The sequence below is a fragment of the Lampris incognitus genome, chromosome 9 (genome assembly GCF_029633865.1).
Source record: "Lampris incognitus isolate fLamInc1 chromosome 9, fLamInc1.hap2, whole genome shotgun sequence".
NCBI lineage: Eukaryota > Metazoa > Chordata > Actinopteri > Lampriformes > Lampridae > Lampris > Lampris incognitus.
This window is the reverse complement of record NC_079219.1, coordinates 56,015,712-56,031,372: the sequence shown is the minus strand read 5'-3', so window position 1 is coordinate 56,031,372 and position 15,661 is coordinate 56,015,712. Positions and strand designations below refer to the sequence as shown.

Genomic DNA, 15,661 nt, shown 5'->3' with positions numbered 1-15,661 from the left:
CATGCCTTCCTCGGTTATCCCTGATGTGCTGAGCATGGGGGCTTTTTATCGGCACATTTCTCAGTGGAACGAGTGTGGGAACATGCAAGGAAAACTTGCTACTGGCCTTTCATGTTCAAAGATATTCAACGGTGGTGTGAGCAGTGCATCCCATGTCAAACCCGCAAAGCCCCTGTGCCTAAGCATCGTGCACCGATGGGGAGCGTCCGAGCAACTCGGCCATTCCAGAGAGTGGCAACTGACATCCTTGAACTGCCAGTGACTTCTAAGGGAAACAGATATGTGTTAGTAGTGGAAGACTACTTTACCAAGTATGTGAATCTGTATGCTCTCCCTAACCAAACAGCCCAGTCAGTAGCACAGTGTTTGTTTGAATACTATGTGCTGGTGCATGGCGTTCCTGAAGTGGTCCACAGTGATCAGGGCCGGCAATTTGAAGCTGAGATTATTCAAAGACTGTGTCAGCTCCTGGGAATTAAGAAAACACGCACTACACCTTATAATACCAAGTCAGACGGAATGGTTGAACGCTTTGATCGCACCCTCATTGACCAGCTGGCCAAATCATTGCTCGCCTGTGGTGGTGAGGGGGACGATTATCTGAAACAGGTGACTTTCGCCTAAAACACATCTGTTCATGCCTGCACCAACTACACTCCGTATTATCTAACTCACGGACGGGAGGCTCGTGTTCCAGTGGATGTGTTGGTGCCATCTCAGTTGGTGCGTTCGGACTTACCTCTTTCTCATGCTGACATTGTGGCCTCTCTGGCAGAGAGGCTAGAGACTGCTTTTGCTGGTGCCAGGTAGGGTGGCGCTGACGCTCACGAGAAGCAGAAGTTGTACTATGATGGAACGGTCCGTCACCAGCCGTATGCAGAAGGGGATCTGGTATGGCTGCATAATCCGACAGAGGACCGTATGAAACTTGCTCCCCACTGGAAGGGGCCCTACAGGGTCCTGTCTGTGTTGGGCTCTGAGGGGGAACCTGGACTCACCTATCATATTGGCAGCCCTTTGGACTTTGATGGACAGGGGCAGGTCGTCCATTATGATAGACTGAAACCATACACACTACCGGTGGCTGCTGGTTTTTCAGATAGCCTGCCGGCTTCTCCTCTTCATGCTCCCTCGCTGCTGGATGAGGGGTCGCCAGAGAGGGACTTTGTGGCTGAGGAGCCGCTGGCCTCTGGTGACACAGGGACTGTTCAGATTACAGGCACCAGTGAGCCACGACAGACCGTTTCTCGTTCTGGGAGGACTGTGAGAAAACCACTTCGTTTCAAGGACTTTGTCACGTTTGGTTAGCCGTTTGTGAAAAAAACAAAAAAAAACAAAAACAGCACAGACAAGTAAATATGACTGTTGGAATTTCTGTTGAATGTTGTCGAGGTCACTTGACATGTTTTTTTACTGTGATGGTACATTTTTTTCTCATATGTATATAGTATGTCTGGATGCTATGGTGTATCAGAACTGTCTGGTGTACATGGGGAATAGTGTGGCATACTTTATTGAGACTGTGCAGTGAGGTGAGGGATAACATGCATAATGTTATTGTTAAGATTTTGTTTTATGGTGTTGGGTTACTTCTGGGGTTCGTAGATTGATATGCACTTTTTTGGTGTCAGGGTGTGTTTTCTGCTATATATATATGTATATTTAGGAGGACAGGTTGATAAGCCTGTGTTTTTGCACTTATAGTGTTACTGTTTTGAAACGAGGACGTTTCTTTTTGTGGGAGGGGAGTTATGTAACCTATTTTTCTGGACTTGCCTGTTAGTGATTTTAAGTTCCTGTTATAAGCTGTTGCCACAGTATATGCCTTGAGCTCTTATTTTGAAGGCTGAAGAGAGAGCGGGAGTGTTGTACGCCGTGTTGTTGCTGTGGAGTTCTGTTGGGGAAGAATCCCAGTAAAGTGGTCCTCGTGTGAAAGTGGAGCCTCCGTATTTGTTATTTTATAGTTTCATACCGTATAGGCGACATCTACAAACCCTCGGTTACATTTATTTATCATGATTCAACTGTAATTATATGTAGGTTATTTTAACCTGGGTTATCTTGACCTGGGTTACACACACACACACACACTCACAGCACCTTACATACACCGCACACTATTTATTATTATTACTGCTTTTTTTTTTGTTCTGTTTTGTTGGTATTTTATTACGATTGTTGCTGCAGTGTTGAGGAGCCGAAACACGAGAATTGTACTCTCCTGTACTTGTATAATAAGACGTAAGAAATACAGAATCTTGAATCTGAGATATGATCGGGGGATTTCCCCCACCCATAAATCAGCTGTGTTTACCATCATGCGGCGTTTGATTTGAGTATGCGGGTGGATGTCTCAGCCTCGTGCTTGAGAAATAAACTCCTTGATGGTATTGACATTACTTTCACCAGCATACATGATCTGATAACTCTCCTTGTGATACAACCAAGGACGTTTCTCACAAAAAAAAAGCCCCAACAAACACCTCCGGCAGGCTCAAATGTCAATTCTGCAATGAACACCACCGCACTGTATAACTTGATTTGTGTTGTTCACCTATTTCCTGAGATTATGTTTCTCGCCAGTGACAATAATGTCCTCTATGTGCATGTAGTACATGTGGAAGCAGATTGCAGTGCAGAGAATTATCTCCAGCCAAACCAGTCATACCATATACACAAGAGCCCAGCCTGACAGAGTCAATGATATCAAATATGTGACGTTTGCGGGCGGTGGCCATGTGAGGGTTTTGGTACCTCATTCCATATTCATCATTGTCTCTGATGTTTTAGGTACAAGTGCGTGACATGGTCACCGGTTTGTTTCCTGACTGCTCACACGGGAACTTCTCCTCGTCGTCTTCACGAGCAACCATCTTCCAGCCCTGAGAGGTCATGAAGTGCTTTTCCATCGCCGCCCTGATTCTCAGCTTCTTCTGTGTCCCTGCACAAAGTAAGAATAGGCCTTTAAAGTAACGCTTGCCTGTTTTGGCTTAAACATACATAACTCCAGCAACATATTCTGTCCTGAGTTTCTTGAGGTTAGATTAATAGTAACTCAACTATCGAACCACCCCACCCCACCCCACCCCGTAAATCAAATCTAGTAAATTTGTAATAAAGCTGAAATGAACAGAAGTTTGTCTTGTTGTGAGACCCTTTTGGTGATAATTGGGGCTTTAATAAATAATTCTAAAAAGAATTAGTTCGTAATTTTCCTCTATTTCTGTTGTTTTTGGGTTTGTTTGTTTTTTTAGCTTTCCATGAACTTCAGTATCTCATCAGCTGTTATTCGAATGGAAGTGAAATACATGCGACGCTTGACGATGAGCAGATTTTCTATGTGGATTTCCAGACAAGAAAGCTTGTTGGCACCCTGGCCCCACTATTTGACCAATCTTCAATTACTTTTGATCCAACAACACAATTTCACATTGCTTTGAAATATAAGACGTATTGTGAAGAACTACTCATATATCTGATAGCAGAAGAAAAAAATCCATCTTGGCAAAAAGGTAAGAGAAAGTCTTTGCAGTTATCCCACTTATGGGTTTTCCTCAATGACAACCGAAAGGTCTCCTAACTTTCAATGTCTGTCTCTCGGCACCATCGCTTCACATCCTACCCCGGCCCACGAACACGGACACCACAACCATCAAGATGCCCCCGAGAGCACCATCTACTCGCTGGATGAAATAGAGCTCGGGAGAGAGAACAGCCTCATCTGCTTTGTGAATAGTTTCTACCCCCCTTCCATCCAAGTTCACTGGGTCAAGAATGGCTACCCGGTGGCAGAAGGGGCATCTCTGAGTCGCTACTATCTCAATGATGATGGGACTTTCCACCAGTTCTCCACCCTGACTTTTACCCCGAGTAAGGGAGATGTCTACAGCTGCACCGTGGAGCACACAGCCCTGGAGCAACCTATAACGGCAACCTGGGGTGATCAGCCTACTTTCCTGAAGCTGTTACGAGTCCCAGTTTCACCTTTGTTGTCGTTTGTGTAGTTTCGGTCAGTGATGACTCAGACGTTTTCTTCTCCTTATCCTCCACAGAGCTGAAGCCCAGGCTTCCCATCTTTGGACCTGATATATTCTGTGGAGCTGGCGCTGCTCTGGGGGTGCTGGGTGTCGCAGTTGGGACAGTTCTCATCGTCAAGGCGTGCAATGAACAGTAACTCCTTCCTGCCGGGGACCCTTTTAGCATCTCAGACTGCAGCTGGATGAGAAACAGTGCTTTCTAACAGTGGCAAGCTTGAATGGTGTGAAACAATGTGAAGGCCCTACAAGGGAAGAACACACATAATGCCTTTTACAGATTTTCCTAGTTAATCCAATATAAACTGATCAGTTAAGAGGTTCTTCGCCTGCATTGTAACATTTTTCATTCATACAGGGAGCTGAAATTTAGTTTTATTCTGTGCTTGTGAATGGCCCAAAATCTGTGGGTTTGTTTCCTGTTTACTGTCATTATTTTTCTTGCCTGAAATGGTAGTCGGTACCAGCAAATAAATACCCGACTGATTGCATCAGCCTGCAGAAACTGACTGAATGTTTTCATTTTTCTGCACGCTCAACTCAACATCACTCCATGAATCTCCCCCACATGCTGGTCACCGGACCCCCAGGCAGTCAGGCTTTAGGGACGGCCAACAATTGCAGGGAGACGTTATTACACCTTGAGAAAGATTACACTGTTAATAGAAAATAATGTGGTCTTCAACTGAATAATGAATTCCAGGCCAAGAATATAAAATGTTTTTTTTTTAAAAATCAAGTGAGCAGCATCACAGTCAGAAAACCAACACTGTTAGTGGTTTATTTACTCACGGGTGGATGTGAATGACAAAAAAGACAAGGTGTAAGAATCTGAAATGTCAAGATCTCGAGATTTCTAGCAGTTTTGTAAATGATCAGCTGTATCTAATAATGGCGTTATCGACCCTTGTGAGTCCACGTTAGGGCTGGAAATATTTGCCACTTTATCTTTCTTTCAAATAATCTAAACTATTGACCCAGACTTGTAGCTGATGTCGTGCCGAGAGAATGATACCGTACATTGTGGGGTAAAAGCAATTTGGTGCGGTTAAGCTGAGAGGAAATTAAACGTGGCCGTAGACACCAGCAGAGGGTTTTAAAAAAGCGTACCACTGAAAAAGGTGGTACAAACGAAATAAGATGTGAAAAAATGCCGCCATTGGCAGCACTGAAAGAGACCAAACTGAATACGGAAGTTGTCTAAAATGACACATCGGAAACATGGCAGAGAGGCAAACGCTGTTGCATGTCAACTTTGCAATGTGCCTATCTGACTTCCTCAGAGGGCTTCAGAAGAAAGTCTCTAACTTGTGGTGTAGATTCATTCACTAATCAGCTGATTACAACAAGGAAAACAGACTTCCAACTACTTGTGGTTGTACTTCGAGTGGGCCTGAATCCAAATATTTCATGCATCTTTTAATGTTTATGAATATATAATATCACTGAAGAATAATAATTTGCTGACATACTACCAGGAGTTTGGTGAGTTTTACTGAGAGCTTTACAGCTTACGTGCATGGTAACGCTGCGTCTATACTTTCAAAAATCAGCTACTTTAATAGAGACCATAGATTCTACTATTTTGTAGCCAAATGTCCCTAATCTTGGCCAAAGTGTTTTTATGAATATAAGTGCGAAGAAAAAAAGCCGCAAGGTTGGGAAATAGTTTCTGTGCCGTAATAAAGAGAATATGTGCGCACTGAAATATGAGTGACGGCTGATTTGATTGGAACGACGGGTAGCGTAGCTTGAAAATAGTTTCTGTGCCGTAATAAAGAGAATATGTGCGCACTGAAATATGAGTGACGGCTGATTTGACTGGAACGGCGGGTAGGGTAGCTTGACCGCAGTGGTTCACTGATCGTGCTGCTGTTGGTATGTCGGCTCTGAGGCTCTCGTCCGTCTTGCTGTTGCTGTTGCCGTCACTATCTGGAGAGGGTGAGTAGAAAGTAGAAAGATGAACTGATTCAACCTTCTTAGATTTTCTCACCTGGATTATTGACCAGACATCAAGACATCAAAGAGTACATTTGAGTAGCTGTTGTTGTCTATTCCAATGAACTGACTAACAACACAAATATGCACTTGCTACAAGGTGCTTAGACTTCGGGTGGCACGTTTCTCTGTTGCGCAACACACCACAACCAGCCACCTGTTCCACTTATTCACTCTTTCTTACAGATGGTCTCTTTGCCTGCGGTGTTATGCGCTGTCAGTTTAATGCCAGAGATGCCCGTGATGTCGTGTACCTCGAGCAGCTCTACTTCAACGGGATTTTTCAAGGACAATACAACAGCACGCTGGGGAATTTCACTGGCAACACGGAGAAAGGGAAACAAATGGCAGAGACCTTCAACAAAAGCCCAACGATGATAGCAGAAGAGAAGCAGAACATCCACCTGAATTGCATTGACTACATCCCAGCCCTCTACCATAACATACTGGACAAGACAGGTGATTTTTTTCGGTGATTATACCAAACATCGAAACAACCTTTAAAAATTTTTTTTTAAAATAGCTTTTTATACACGTAATCAGGGGTGCCGGAATGGGGGGGGGGGGATTTCCACATCTTTTAAAGTCAGGCATCCCTGTATCCCCGCTAATGCCCATATATTGCAATATTTACGGTAAAAAGACGTTTCAATCATTCCCGTCCACTCTAAGAAATTGGGTAAAATCAGAGCCCTAGAAAGAAAGGGTTACATCAACTCTGTAGACGTCAATGGGCCAATTATTTAACAGCAATAGCGGATCATGGGAGCCCCGGATAGTTCCAAACAGCAGAGGTGGAAAAACCCGGTCCAGAAAGTAAAAACCCTAACTGTGTCTTTACTCCACCCATGTACTAAACCATCAGATAGCACTGACTAGTTTCCCAAATTAGCTGGTTTAATACATGGATGGAGTAAAGACATGGTTAGGGTTTTTACTTTCTGGACCGGGTTTTTCCACCTCTGCCAAACAGTGCGCATAGAATATGTGCCACGTTGGAATATATCTATATCTATATATAAATGTAAAAATCTGAAAATATTGGTTAGTAGTTACCAGAAATCGCGGCTAAGCAGTTCATTTAAATGACCCGCCAAGCTTCGTTTGGAACTATTCGGCGGCTACATGAACCACGTGACCCTCTCGCGTTCCGACCCCTCATTGATGCAACTCTCTCTCTCTCTCTCTCTCTCTCTCTCTCTCTCTCTCACTCTCTCTCTCTCTCTCTCTCTCTCTCTCTCTCTCTCTCTCTCTCTCTCTCTCTCTCTCTCTCTCTCTCTCTCTCTCTCTCTCTCTCTCTCTCGAGGGCTCTGGGTAAAATAAAGCAGGCAGACATAAACCAGGAAGAAGATTCATATTTTAATCAAATCAAAGGGTACATTGCAACACAAATCAAATGCATTGTAGCCTACATAGCAACCAATAAAATGATGTGTGTTTGCGTTGTTTGTCTGTTTGAGCCGTTAACTTATCTAACGTCAGAAAAAACAAACAAGTATAATGAATTTTGTGCAAGATCCACATGTGTTCGCGTAAAGGGGAATGGATTTAGGGGCAGACAGGGAAATAGGTACAACGAGAAAAAGGGAAATATGTACAACGAGAAAAAGGGAAATGGGTACAACGAGAAAAAGAACGGCTCCCACCAAGCACGACTCGGTTCCCTCCGTTCGTACCAAAGAGCCGTTCAAAAGAACCGGATCGTTCGCAAACGTCACATCAGCATTATCTACTCCCGTATTTTCACAATGTGTGTCTGGTGTGTGTCTGTGTGAGAGTCTATAAACGGCCAAACTAAAGCACTTGGGGCCTTGATTATTTTTGGAGGTTATTGGGGATGATCAGGGGCACCTATAAAAAATAGCAGAAAATAAAAATTATGCATAATTAATTATGCATCTACTACTACTACTTTCAGCTGCTCCCGTTAGGGGGCGCCACAGCGGATCATCTGTTTCCATCTCTTCCTGTCCTCTGCATCTTCCTCTGTCACACCAGCCACCTGCATGTCCTCCCTCACCACATCCATAAACCTCCTCTTTGGCCTTCCTCTTCTCCTCTTCCCTGGCAGCTCCATATTCAGCATCCTTCTCCCAATATACCCAGCATCTCTCCTCCACACATGTCCAAGCCATCTCAATCTTGCCTCTCTTGCTTTGTCTCCAAACCGTCCAACCTGAGCGGTCCCTCTAATATAATCTTTCCTAATCCTGTCCTTCTTCGTTACTCCCAGTGAAAATCTTAGCATCTTCAACTCTGCCACATCCAGCTCCGCCTCCTGTCTTTTCGTCAGTGCCACTGTCTCCAAACCATATAACATAGCTGGTCTCACAACCATCTTGTAAACTTTCCCTTTAACTCTTGCTGGTACCCTTCTGTCGCAAATCACTCCTGACACACTTCTCCACCCACTACAACCTGCCTGCACTCTCTTTTTCACCTCTCTACTGCACTCCCCGTTACTTTGGACAGTTAACCCGAAGTATTTAAACTCAAATGCCTTTGTCACCTCCACTCCTTGCATCCTGACCATTCCACTGTCCTCTCTCTCATTCACGCATAGGTATTCTGTCTTGCTGCTACTGACTTTCATTCCTCTTCTCTCCAGTGCATACCTCCACCTCTCCAGGCTCTCCTCCACCTGCACCCTACTCTCGCTACAGATCACAATGTCATCCGCGAACATCATCGTCCATGGAGACTCCTGCCTGATCTTGTCCGTCAACCTGTCCATCACCATTGCAAACAAGAAAGGGCTCAGAGCCGATCCTTGATGTAATCCGACCTCCAACTTGAACCCATCTGTCATTCCAACCGCACACCTCACCATTCCTCACTTCCCGTATCCTGCACCACTCCTACATACTTCTCTGCAACTCCTGACTTCCGCATACAATACCACACCTCCTCTCTCGGCACTCTGTCATAAGCTTTCTCTAAATCTACAAAGACACAATGCAACTCTTTCTGGCCTTCTCTATACTTCTCAATCAACATTCTCAAAGCAAACATCGCATCTGTGGTGCTCTTTCGTGGCATGAAACCATACTGCTGCTCGCTGATCGTCACCTCTGCTCTTAACCTAGCTTCTATTACTCTTTCCCAAATCTTCATGCTGTGGCTGATCAACTTTATACCTCTGTAGTTGTTACAGTTCTGCACATCGCCCTTGTTCTTGAAAATCGGTACCAGTATGCTTCTTCTCCACTCCTCAGGCATCCTCTCACTTTCCAGGATTGTGTTAAACAATCTAGTTAAAAACTCCACTGCCATCTCTCCTAAACATCTCCATGCCTCCACAGGTATATCATCAGGACCAACTGCCTTTCCACTCTTCATCCTCTTCATAGCTGCCCTCACTTCCTCCTTGCTAATCCGCTGAACTTCCTGATTCACTATCCCTACATCATCCAACCTTCTCTCTCTCTCATTTTCTTCATTCATCAGCCCCTCAAAGTATTCCTTCCACCTTCTTAGCACACTCTCCTCGCTTGTCAGCACATTTCCATCTCTATCCTTGATCGCCCTAACTTGCTGCACATCCTTTGCAGCTTGGTCCCTCTGTCTAGCCAATTGGTACAAGTCCTTTTCTCCTTCCTTAGTGTCTAATCTGTCATACAACTCACCGTACGCCTTTTCCTTTGCCTTTGCCACCTCTCTCTTTGCTTTACGCTGCATCTCCTTGTACTCCTGTCTGCTTTCTTCATCTCTCTTACTATCCCACGTCTTCTTTGCCAACCTTTTCCTCTGTATACTTTGCTGTACTTCCTCATTCCACCACCAAGTCTCCTTGTCTTCCTTCCTCTGTCCTGATGACACACCAAGTACCTTCCTAGCTGTCTCCCTCATTATTTCTGCAGTGGTTGTCCAGCCATCTGGCAACTCTTCACTACCATCCAGTGCCTGTCTTAACTCCTGCCTGAACTCCACACAACAGTCTTCCTCTTCAACTTCCACCATTTGATCTTCGGCTGTGTCTTCACTCGCTTCCTCTTCTTGGTCTCCAAAGTCATCCTACAGACCACCATCCGATGCTGCCTAGCTACGTTCTCCCCTGTCACCACCTTGCAGTCTCCAATCCCTTTTAGATGGCGCCTTCTACATAAGATATAGTCCACCTGTGTGCACTTTCCTCCACTCTTGTATGTCACCCTGTGTTCCTTCGTCTTCTTGAAATATGTATTCACCACAGCCATTTCCATCCTTTTCGCAAAATCGACCACCATCTGTCCTTCCACATTTCTCTTCTTGACTCCATACCTTCCCATCACCTCCTCATCACCTCTGTTCCCTTCACCAACATGTCCATTGAAGTCCGCTCCAATCACCACTCTCTCCTCCTTGGGTACCCTCTCCACCATGTCGTCCAACTCACTCCAGAATTCTTCTTTTTCATCCATCTCACACCCAACTTGCGGGGCATATGCGCTGATAACATTCAGCAATAAACCTTCAATTTCCAGCTTCATACTCATCACTCTGTCTGACACTCTCTTCACCTCCAGCACGCTCTTGAAATACTCTTCCTTCAGCATTACCCCTACCCCATTACTCCTCCCATTCACACCATGGTAGAAGAGTTTGAACCCACTTCCGATACTCCTGGCCTTACTTCCCTTCCACCTGGTCTCTTGCACACACAGTATGCCTACCTTTCTTCTTTCCATCATGTCAGCCAGCTCTCTCCCTTTACCAGTCATAGTGCCAACATTCAAAGTTCCAACTCTCACCTCCACATGCCTACCCTTCCTCCTCTCTAGCTGCCTCTGGACATGCTTTCCCCCTCTCCTTCTCCTTCGCCCAACAGTAGCATAGTTTCCACCGACACCCTGCTGGTTAACAGTACCGGTGGCGGTCGTTGGTAACCCGGGCCTCGACCGATTCGGTACGTAAGTCTTATTTATGATCCGCATATTTGATTTGGCAAAGATTTTACGCCGGATGCCCTCCCTGACGCAACCCTCCCCATTTGTCCGGGATTGGGACCGGCACTAAGGATGCACTTAGTGGCTGGGTTGCATAATTAATTATGCATAAATATGCAAAATATGAATTTTTCTAAAAATGGCTAAAAACCACTTTTCTCGGCATTTCAGATGATTCTGAGCATCTTTGATTTTTTCACCTATAAAATTTCTTTTTCTGGGACTTAGAAATGTTTTGGCATTATGCAAAATAAATGCATTTTTGCAAAAATGCACTTATGATCCTCATTTTTTTTGGAGGTGGTAGGTATTGTTCCAGAGAGGAGCAGAAAAATAGCAGAAAATTAAAATAATTATAATAATTATGCAAAATATGCATTTCCTAAAAATGGCTAAAAACCACTTTTCTCGGCATTTCAGATGATTCTGAGTATTTGGGGGGAGGGAGTTGGAGTGGGGGGGTAAACCACTTTTCTCGGCATTTCAGATGAATCTGAGCATTTGGGGGGAGGGAGTTGGAGTGGGAGGGGGGGTTTAGGGGCAGGGAGAAGGCGGTTAGCTGGCAGGATGAAGAGGAGGGAGATTTAGACGGGTGGATAACCAAACCGCTACATTGTAGCGGGGTTCTGCTAGTGGATGATATTTTCACAACAGCAGTTGTAATAATAACTTACCAGTGGCTAAATCATTTTGGTGAGGAATGCGACGATGAGGCAGTGAGCTTTGTGACAATGCATTTTTCAGCTAATCCAAGAGGGTTTTTAAATAGTTTATTTAGCTTGAAAAGTAGAAGAATGTTTTCAACCCATAAAAAAACCCCCACTTAATCCTTCAGTGCATCAGAATAAATCAAATTCAGAATCACCAAATTTGGAGATACACGGTTTTCACTAGACAGGAAGAGTATGAAAAATTGTAATATGAAAAGCAACTGGTAACTAAAACTGTCAGAAAAATATAGTGGAGTAGAAGCATAAAGTTGCAAAAAAATGGAAACACTCAAGTAAAGTACAAGTACCTCAAATTTGTACTTAAGTACAGTACTTGAGAGTAAATGTACTTAGTTACATTCCATCACTGGTTTTGAGTTACAAGGACACGAAACGCTGTATTGGCATCTTAATTCAAACGCATGATGTTAATCAGCATTTTTTTCTGTCAAATTAGAGCTTTTATGACATACGGAGAAGGTTTGTGATTTTGGGTCTTTTCCCCCCAGCTGAGCCCGACGTCAAGCTGAGGTCAGCCGAGCCATTCAGCAGCCAATATCCTGCTATGTTGGTCTGCAGTGCATACAATTTCTATCCCAAACAAATCATTGTGACATGGCTGAAGAATGGAAAGGAGGTGACATCCGGTGTGACCACTACCCAGGAACTGCCCAATGGAAACTGGTTTTACCAGATTCACTCTCATCTGGAGTATACGCCCTCACATGGACAGAAAATCACTTGCATGGTGGAGCATGCCAGCCTCAGCAGACCCAAGCTTTACGATTGGGGTAAGAGCATGTGCATGTGTTAAGGTTCCCCCTCAGACTCCATGCAACGGTTATTAGTTGTTAATCTGTCAAGAAAGGTCTAAAAACTTTTCTTTTCAAGGCCTAATTCAACCCTTAAATGGTCTCTGGTGGTATTTTGCAGTTAACATGAATTGGTACCATCTGTTACAAATGCGCCCTTCCTTACTTAAAGGGTGTTGTTGCTGGTGTCATAATAGCATCATTATTACTGGTGTCTACTAGCGTGCCCTCTTCTACTTCTTGCACTTGACATTTTATACCTGTTTTACTGATGTGTGTCAGTGTAAATCAATGTAAATTAGGCGGCACGGTGGCCCAGTGATTAGCGCTGTTGCCTCACAGCAAGAAGGTCCTGGGTTCGATCCCCAGGCCGTCCCAGGTCCTTTCTGTGTGGAGTTTGCATGTTCTCCCCATGTCCGCGTGGGTTTCCTCTGGGTGCTCCGGTTTCCTCCCACCATCAAAAAGACATGCATGTTAGGGTTAATACTCCTGTCTGTGCCCCTGAGCAAGGCAATGGAAAGAAGAAGTGGAGTTGGTCCCCGGGCGCTGTAGCGGCCTACTGTGCCTATACAATAGGATGGGTTAAATGCAGAGAACAAATTTCACTGTAATCTACAATGACAAAATAAAGTGGCTTTTTTTAAGTCTTCAGTTATCCACATGAATATCGGGAGTAAAAGTCTTTGAAAGACAGGACTCATGCCTGCCCTTGGGATGGTTCAACGGCTGATCAGTTTTCTTCAATTTTGATGACTTTTGGTATTATGTAATGTCTTTGGTTATCTGCTCTCAGATCCTATGCCCGAGTCGGAGAGGAACAAGATAGCGATTGGGACAGCAGCACTGGTACCCGGGCTGATCTCTGTAACTGTTGGGCTGATTTGCTACACCAGAAGGTCGAGAGGTGAGAAACGAGCACACCTGAGATGTTTGGTTCGTTTTAATCGAACCCTGGAGCGTTCACCCCATCGGTGCGGTTCGTTTGGGCAGGTGTGAACACAGCAGTCGCACTCGGGTGCAAACCAAAACAACCTGACCGAGCCCTTGTTGAAGAGCCGGTGTCGGTCCGGTGACTGTGGTATGAACGTGATCCGAACTACAGGAAGCATTGTGCTTTTCCTTCTTCTTCTTGATTAAACCAGCTCCTGTCGCCAGCTGCGCAGTGCATTATGCAGCACATTGTTCTATAGACATTGCCTTTAAATGTGCCATTCTGGTCGCATATTTTGGCTTGGTATATGACCCAAACGATGACCGCAATCGGCTCTGTGCACAACTGTAGTCCACTGACTTCCGGTTTCTACTGCAGTGGTCATACCAGTTTCCTGTTTGTTGAAGTGTGCTGTTGACAGTGGCTTATTTTTCGCGATGCCTGCAAGATTTACCATGGATAAATGTCAACGACGTCCACGTAACTGTCGACAAACTTTCACCTGCACCTACCAGCAAACGGGTGAAATTTTTCAAGTTGTACACATCAAGTTACGTCACAGGAAACTGGTATGACCGCTCCAGTAGAAACCGGAAGTCAGTGGACTACAGTTATGCAGAGTCAATTATGAAGAAATGCCAGTTTTATAGCTATCCCGGAAAAAAAACAAACTCTCCCCTTTTCCGCCCGCCAACCCAACAAGATTTCTGACCAATGAACGGAATGACAGCTCCCACGTGGCTCTTGTTGGTACATGTCGGTTCGCTTGAAATGTTGCCCCGTGAAACCAAACCGAGCCAAAGGGAAAATACAACGCTGATTCGGGCCAAAGCAAACGGACTGTGTGGAAACGCCCTTATAAATGTTAATCAACTTATAACAGACATTTAAAAAATAGACCAATGAAATAACATTTCTCCCAACACCATCAATGACAGCTGAGGTATAGGTCATGTAACCACACATAAAATAGGTAGAAGAGGGGTCTATTTGTGGAGCCACACCATTACGATACCTCTATTCCAAGGCTTATCTCTGAAACATGTCTGTTCTGTGTTTACAGCTGGACGGGAGCCAGTACCAACAAGTTAAGGTCCTTCCAGTGGTGGCTGGCCAGTAGAGGGCGCTGGGGGCGCCGCCCCCTTCAACCGTCAAGAGATGAAAATCTACTTAAACATGTTAAATATGGTTTAGTTGTATAATGCAAATAACGATGAAATAAAAGTGTTTTTCGGTCTGTGAGCGCCTGTCAGCAGCCATTAAATATGGGTTCAAATGGTATTTGGTTGATTTCTGTCTGAAAGACACTGAGCCTGGTGCCGGACTGACTGATACTGACCTATGGTCTTCAGCGGATCGTCAGTTTACACACACACACACACACACACACGTAGCTTGGCATACACAAACACACACAAATATGCAAACAACTACATACACATATGCACATTTATTAAGGCTGGGCCTACACACATATAGCACTGTAGATGTTGACAGTTGACTAGGACCAGTTCTAGGTTCGTAGGAGCAGTTTATAACTAGCATCAAATGATCGCAGACCACAGACCAGGGAATAAAGTTTGAACTGCCGGCTTGTTTTTATATAAAGAATTGTAAACATAGACAGAGAAACATACACAATTGCACAGTAACACAATGAGAATGGATAAATTCCATTAAACCTCTTGTTTTATGATTTAACCCTTATTAAACCACTATTTTGAGTTTCTGATATTTTAGATAGATATTTTAGTTCTAATTTAGGATCCTTTTAATTTTATTTCAAGTTATTTCTTGTTTGAGCTGACAAATTATGTTAATTTGTTTTATGATCTATTTTGTTCTATTAGGCCTTTAAGTTTCAGTTCTAATTTCCATTAACCTAAGTTACTTAACCAGTAAATCAGAATGCCAAAAGTAACACACAATTGCATTACCCCATGAACAGTATGAATGAGTAATAAACTCAGCCGATACAGCAATTAACAATCAACAATCATAATCAATAATCAATGTAGGCTATAATCCGTCCTTTTTGGAAAGTCCGTTGTTGCTCCACTGAGTTCAACAGCGTTTTGCAGTAACAAACTGGAAATTTCAGTCCTACCACAATCCAGGTGCTCGAATCTGTAGGCTGCTGCCCTGAGAATGAGCTGTCTGAAGCCGCAGACAGACCACGTGGATCCAGCAGGGCTCCTATGGGTGGCTCGCCATCTTGGTTCCAGCTTGGGGTAAGAAACACCAAGCGCGC

At 44.3% G+C, this 15,661-nt stretch overlaps 2 protein-coding genes across 3 annotated transcripts; both read left to right on the top strand.

The window, feature by feature from the left end:
• Positions 1–1,701: 1,701 nt before the first annotated feature.
• Positions 1,702–4,533, top strand: LOC130118148 (HLA class II histocompatibility antigen, DQ alpha 2 chain-like). The gene is made up of 5 exons (XM_056286520.1): positions 1,702–2,036; positions 2,791–2,950; positions 3,255–3,512; positions 3,658–3,939; positions 4,053–4,533. Exons 2-5 carry the CDS (start codon positions 2,893–2,895, stop codon positions 4,172–4,174), a joined length of 720 nt encoding a protein of 239 aa, XP_056142495.1. The 5' UTR covers positions 1,702–2,036; positions 2,791–2,892; the 3' UTR covers positions 4,175–4,533.
• An 801-nt stretch (positions 4,534–5,334) lies between these two features.
• Positions 5,335–14,684, top strand: LOC130118146 (rano class II histocompatibility antigen, A beta chain-like). Of its 2 annotated transcripts, none has more exons than XM_056286518.1 (5): positions 5,335–5,519; positions 6,219–6,491; positions 12,177–12,458; positions 13,273–13,383; positions 14,474–14,684. In XM_056286518.1, the coding sequence occupies exons 2-5, from the start codon at positions 6,242–6,244 to the stop codon at positions 14,500–14,502; spliced, it is 672 nt and encodes a 223-aa protein (XP_056142493.1). In that variant the 5' UTR covers positions 5,335–5,519; positions 6,219–6,241; the 3' UTR covers positions 14,503–14,684. The 2 variants fall into 2 exon arrangements, with proteins under 2 accessions (XP_056142493.1, XP_056142492.1); XM_056286517.1 differs by lacking the exon at positions 5,335–5,519 and adding an exon at positions 5,905–5,975.
• Positions 14,685–15,661: the final 977 nt, after the last annotated feature.

Coding starts and splice junctions, on each gene's coding strand:
- LOC130118148 (XM_056286520.1), top strand. CDS start 2,893: ATGAAGTGCTTTTCCATCGCCGCCCTGATTCTCAGCTTCTTCTGTGTC. Junction 3,513..3,657: donor AAATCCATCTTGGCAAAAAG/GTAAGAGAAAGT, acceptor ACAACCATCAAG/ATGCCCCCGAGAGCACCATC. Junction 3,940..4,052: donor ACCTATAACGGCAACCTGGG/GTGATCAGCCTA, acceptor TATCCTCCACAG/AGCTGAAGCCCAGGCTTCCC.
- LOC130118146 (XM_056286517.1), top strand. CDS start 5,915: ATGTCGGCTCTGAGGCTCTCGTCCGTCTTGCTGTTGCTGTTGCCGTCA. Junction 12,459..13,272: donor ACCCAAGCTTTACGATTGGG/GTAAGAGCATGT, acceptor ATCTGCTCTCAG/ATCCTATGCCCGAGTCGGAG. Junction 13,384..14,473: donor CTACACCAGAAGGTCGAGAG/GTGAGAAACGAG, acceptor CTGTGTTTACAG/CTGGACGGGAGCCAGTACCA.